The sequence below is a fragment of the Pseudophryne corroboree genome, chromosome 9 (genome assembly GCF_028390025.1).
Source record: "Pseudophryne corroboree isolate aPseCor3 chromosome 9, aPseCor3.hap2, whole genome shotgun sequence".
Lineage (NCBI taxonomy): Eukaryota > Metazoa > Chordata > Amphibia > Anura > Myobatrachidae > Pseudophryne > Pseudophryne corroboree.
Genome location: NC_086452.1, coordinates 470,453,858 through 470,459,711, shown reverse-complemented (window position 1 = coordinate 470,459,711; position 5,854 = coordinate 470,453,858). Strand labels below are relative to the sequence as shown.

At 37.5% G+C, this 5,854-nt stretch overlaps 1 protein-coding gene across 1 annotated transcript; it reads left to right on the top strand.

The window, feature by feature from the left end:
* Window positions 1-4,584: 4,584 nt before the first annotated feature.
* LOC134957166 (olfactory receptor 5V1-like) lies at window positions 4,585-5,566 on the top strand. Its single transcript, XM_063938864.1, has one exon. It carries the CDS (start codon window positions 4,612-4,614, stop codon window positions 5,557-5,559), a length of 948 nt encoding a protein of 315 aa, XP_063794934.1. The 5' UTR covers window positions 4,585-4,611; the 3' UTR covers window positions 5,560-5,566.
* The last annotated feature ends 288 nt before the right edge of the window (window positions 5,567-5,854 follow it).

Genomic DNA, 5,854 nt, shown 5'->3' with positions numbered 1-5,854 from the left:
TAAGAACCACTTGGCCCATCTAGTGTGCCCCTTTTTTTTTATCCTTTAGGCAATCTCAACCCTTATTATGGCAGTAACCTATTCAGGATTCTGTACCAGGGATTGAATATCACTGTGCCTGCAATTAAAACGGGTGTGGTATGACTTGCTGGCGCCCGGGTTCCCGCCGCCGGGATCCTGACCGCTAGAATGCCGGCAGGGGGCGAGAGCAAATGAGCCACTTGCGGGCTCTTTGCGCTCGCCATGCTGTGAGCATGCTGCGCACGCCACTCTGTGGGCATGGTGGCATGCTACGCTAGCCACGCTATTTATTCTCCCTCCAGGGGGAGTCTGGACCCCCAAGAGGGAGAATAGGTGTTGGCATGCTTAGTGTCGGGATTCCGGTACCAGTATACTGTGCGCCGGGATCCAACAGCCAGCATACTGAATACCACCCATTAAAACAATAGAGTATCTATACAGCTACATAAAACACAATTACCCTGCCACAGGGCTCATCTCAAGACAAAGATAATAGCTTAATATCTTGAGTTTCTTAAGCTGTCCTCTCTACATATATATTTCAGATCACCCTAGACAGCAGCTGCCTATTGGGGAATATTTTAAAGGCATCGTGGTGGAGTACCGCTGTGTTACATATAGTGCAGCACAACTACCACCAGCTGGTAACCCACCATTATTTCCTTCATGCTACATAATTTTCAGTGCCACTTGTGCCAGTAGCAATAAATATAGGATTTGATGTACACACCAGGAACGTAATCACTTACGGTGTTTATACATAGCACCAAATACTAGATTACAGTATAATTATTTTGAGAATATGGGTCCACATGTCCAATTGGAGTTAGGAATAAGATCCTCCAGAATGGGTACCATTTAGGAAGGACTTACAATTCAACATTGGATATTAATTAATACACGGGAGACATACATTTTGTGGAACTGAGACACTTTATTAACACAACAGTCATAACAACAGATATTGGGAAACTTGATGAGGGTTAGTAACACAAATAATAAATAGATATTAAAAGTGGATATTATACACACAAATATATATTGTGTTCTCTTTATTTTTAACTCACACATTTTGTTTCATGTTTTCTCTAATTCACATTATTGTTTAATGTCTTCTTTTTAAATATTTTACAACAGGCTTTTATTAATCTATATATAAATGTGAAAGCACTCACTCACTCACTCACTCATTCACTCACTCACTCATCACTAATTCTCTTATTTCCCGATATTTTAGGAAGATGAAATGTAACATAGGTATTCTTCAGGTGGGAAATAGGAAAACTACGTAATTAGAATTTTAATAAACCTCCCCTAAGGGGATGAAAAGGAGGTTGACATAATGAAATCATTACTGATGCGTGTCTTGCGTTGCGTGAACAATAACGTCCAAGTGGACAACTGGATCAAAATTTGGATTGCACTTCCAGTGTGTAGAATTTAATAAACTGCAAAAGTGTTCCTGTCACTTTTTACGCTACGGGTGCTCCTCAGGTAACGCCAAGAACCATGGATTAATGGGGGTCATTCCGAGTTGTTCGCTCGTTGCCGATTTTCGCGATACTGTGATTAGTCGCTAACTGCGCATGCGCATGGTACGCAGAGCATATGCGCCTAGTTATTTTGCACAAAACCTAGCTGTTTTGCTGTAGCATCTGCGGCGCTTTTCAGTCGCACTGGTGTTCGGTAAATGATTGACAGGAAAGGGGCGTTTCTGGGCAGCAACTCAGCGTTTTCCCGGCGTTGGCTAAAAAACGCAGGCGTGTCAGGAAAAAACACGGGAGTGTCTGGAGAAACGGGGGAGTGGCTGGCCAAACGCAGGGCATGTTTGTGACGTCAAACCAGGAATGAAACGGGCTGAGCTGATCGCAGTGTAGGAGTAAGTCTGGAGCTACTCAGAAACTGCTAAGAATTTTCTATTCGCAATTCTGCTAATCTTTCATTCGCAATTCTGCTAAGCGAAAATACACTCCCAGAGGGCGGCGTCCTAGCGTGTGCAATGCTGCTAAAAGCATCTAGCGAGCGAACAACTCGGAATGAGGGCCAATATTTACTTCCATAAAGACGTCTTAAATTTACAACTCTATAGATTTTCCTAATTATTAACACTCATTTTTATGTACAACTGTGAAAATCAGAAACTCCCGTTTGAAGAACGGGTGGAACAGCTAGTACTATAATAAAAGTTACATTTTATACTGTTCACCTGTAAATTACTTATCTCTCCTGCGTGCTACTAAAAGATCAATCCATTTCTGTCCTGAATCGTCCGAATAAATGACCATACTCTCTGACTTCTTGTGTAACTGCACCCAGGGAGTTCGTGATAAAAAGCAGGTCAGCACTCTTCCCCTGACACATTTCAGTGTCCACTGGCACTTTTATTAAAGTCATTTGTGGTCATCTCCTTTGCTTCCTTTTTATTTTATGTACTAATTACAAAATCTGAATTAATCAAATAATGATTTATAATTCAGAAGTTAACTTGTTTTCTCATTTTAAATAATGGTGTAAAATATAAAGAAATGTAGAAAATAGCTGAGTATTACAGTGTATATTGCATATAGGATCATAAAGAATTATTAGTATAAACAAGCTATTAAAAATAGAAAAAACACAATTATAATCATTAATTGTTTTGGGAAACCTGTAATAAATGTATTCACAAAGGATATTCCCTGTGGCATAATTTCAGCTTTATATATTTCTTTCATCCCTTGCATTTCAGAAATAGGAAGAAATCATCTATACATGTAATGATGCGTTCATATGTAATTCTCATTTATTTAAAAAAAAATTTATAAAATAATTTTATTTAGGACATTTTCACCAGTTCAGCTTTATTTTATTTTCATTATTTAAAATTATTTAAAAAAAAAATAGATTAGTAGAATTTTTTATAGATACTTTATACTTTTTTGTAATATAATGTATTTTTTTCTGTGATTTTTTTAACTTTTACTTATGATATTTTATGATTGTGTAAGGTATTCTGTCATTGTTTTCTTTCCATTTCAGCTCTTGCTATTATGATTACAAATTGTACACATTGTCTGCTGAGACTCTGCTGGTAACAAAGGTTTACTAATTGCTGTAAATAATCTGGACAAAATATAACAGCCTGGTTTAGACATCAATAAACTCACTGATACATATACTGACAAGCACATGAAAGTATGTAGCAATATATTATTTTTTACATTTTATTTCTGCTGATGTTCTTTGTAAGGTGCTGCATATGTCTAGTGAAATATAAGTAAAGGATGATTAATAATAATAATAATAATAATAATAATAATAACAACATTTATATATTTTTCTTTCACTTCTTCCACACTAACAAATGGTAAAATAATAGAGTTAATTTGAGTATGAAATATAATTGCAATAGTTTCTTTCTGTGCTGGTGCTGTGATGTCATAATGAGTTCTGATACAATTCCTAAATATATGTGGACTTTTCTGGGTCTGAGTGCCATTAATAAACCTCTAAATTTACTTCTGTGTTTTGTATTCATGATTTTTCCTTGAAACTAATTCACATACCTAGAAGTAAGTACAGGTTGAGTATCCCTTATCCAAAATGCTTGGGACCAGAGGTATTTTGGATATCGGATTTTTCCGTATTTTGGAATAATTGCATACCATAATGAGATATCATGGTGATGGGACCTAAATCTAAGCACAGAATGCATTTATGTTTCTTATACACCTTATACACACAGCCTGAAGGCAATTTAATACAATATTTTTTATAACTTTGTGTATTAAACAAAGTTTGTGTACATTGAGTCATCAAAAAACAAAGATTTCACTATCTCATTCTCACTCAAAAAAGTCCGTATTTCGGAATATTCCGTATTTTGGAATATTTGGATATGGGATACTCAACCTGTAATAATTTCATAATTATAATTTTTTAATGTATTGGTGTTCAGCCTTGGGCTGAGTGACCACTTAGGTTAGTATACAGTAGCACACAATGCCAATAACTGGATGGATCCACTGTTGTCTTGTTTGAGTCCAAGACCTTCCCTATTAGGACTAATAAAACATCAGTATACTGGACAGTGTAGAGTCATAATTTGTGGGAACAATGGGGGACGTTTACTAATGCACTTGGCCCAGAAAATTAGTACAAAAGATGTAACACTATGACTAAAGATGACTTTTTAAATCTGCTTTGCACCATTTTTTTAATCCTTCAAGTAAAAGAAGATGCTGCCTGGGAAGGTCACTGGTTGTGCTTCACCCCATAATCACCACATAAAGTGCAAGCAATACAATGTCTATCTATCTGTCTATCTATCTATCTATCTATCTATCTATCTATCGAGATAAATACACAGTATATATGACTGAAAGTTATTTTGTTTACTCATTTGTAGTGTGACAAATCATGTTGCCAGAATAAGGAGTGGATAAGGCAGGAGAGCTCAGTGCTAAGATTGTGACTCGTTATAAATATAGTTTATGAACTATAACTCTATGTACTAGAATATATTTTGCAAACTTAAATGTAGCACTGTATGACCTCTTCTTACTGACCCCATCAGGTTACTCTGTGGCTGATCCTGAGCCTGCAGGAAGGATGAAGGAATATCTCATAAACTGCACAGTACAGAGAGACTTTCACCTCCTGGCGTTCTCCATCTCTGAGGACCTTCAGCTTGTGCTCTTCATTGGGATCCTGGTAATGTACTTACTGACAGTGCTGGGGAATCTGATTATCACTGGTCTTATATATCTGACCCCACAGCTCCATACTCCTATGTACTATTTCCTGTGTAACCTATCACTGCAAGACATCATCTACGTCTCCAGCGTTCTTCCCAAATTCCTCTCTATCCTGGTAACAGATGACACCAGAATTGCCTTCCCAGCATGCATCACACAGATGTTCTTCTTCACTTTTAGTATTGGAGCAGAGTTTTTACTCTTTACTGCTATGGCCTATGACCGCTATGTCGCCATCTGTGTTCCTCTGCGCTATACAATCATTATGAACAAAAACTTGTGTGTTACATTATTTTCTGTCTCCTGGATTGTCGGCTTCTTTAATTCGTTACCCTATATTGTTCTTGTTTCTTCTTTAGCATTGTGCATTTCCCAAAACATTAGTCATTTTTTCTGTGATACAAAAACCATGGTAATGCTACTTAGTGGTGATATCACAGATCTTGTGATGCTGGTATCTGTGGAATGTGTAGTTTTTGGACTTATGCCCTCTGTGCTCATATTAGTCTCTTATACATGTATAATTGCTACTATCATAAAGATCCGTAGCTCGGCGGGTAGAGTAAAGGCTTTCTCCAGCTGCTCGTCCCATCTCACCATTGTAATATTATTCTGTGGCACGTCCCTCAGTTCCTACTTGATCCCAGAGTCAGAGCAATCTCACAAACAAAACAAAATTCTCCCCTTGCTGTACACAGCGGTGGTCCCCATGCTAAACCCTCTAGTTTATACTCTGAGAAACAAGCAAGTCCTGAAAGCCATGGACAATATTTTTAAAAGATATTTCATATTTAAATTGTAATCCAAAAATGTGCAGATTGGTTTTTTTTAGCTGTTCTTCAAAGGGGTATGTGGGCATGCACCTCCATATGTAGGGGGCTTAAATAGTGCTGACCAGTCAGACACTGGTCCAATATGACAATACAAGTACGTGGGTAATTTGGACAGATGTGCCTGTCCATTGCTCAGGTTCAGCGATAAGGTCCTATGGGGCACAGTTATTCTAATACAAGTATAAATACACATACTCCGACGATTGTCCAAGCAAATTCTCCACCAGTCCCAATCAATGTCTCATAGATCACAATCAGATGATG

Excerpts from the sequence above, each read along its gene's own strand:
- LOC134957166 (XM_063938864.1), top strand. The coding sequence starts at position 4,612 with ATGAAGGAATATCTCATAAACTGCACAGTACAGAGAGACTTTCACCTC.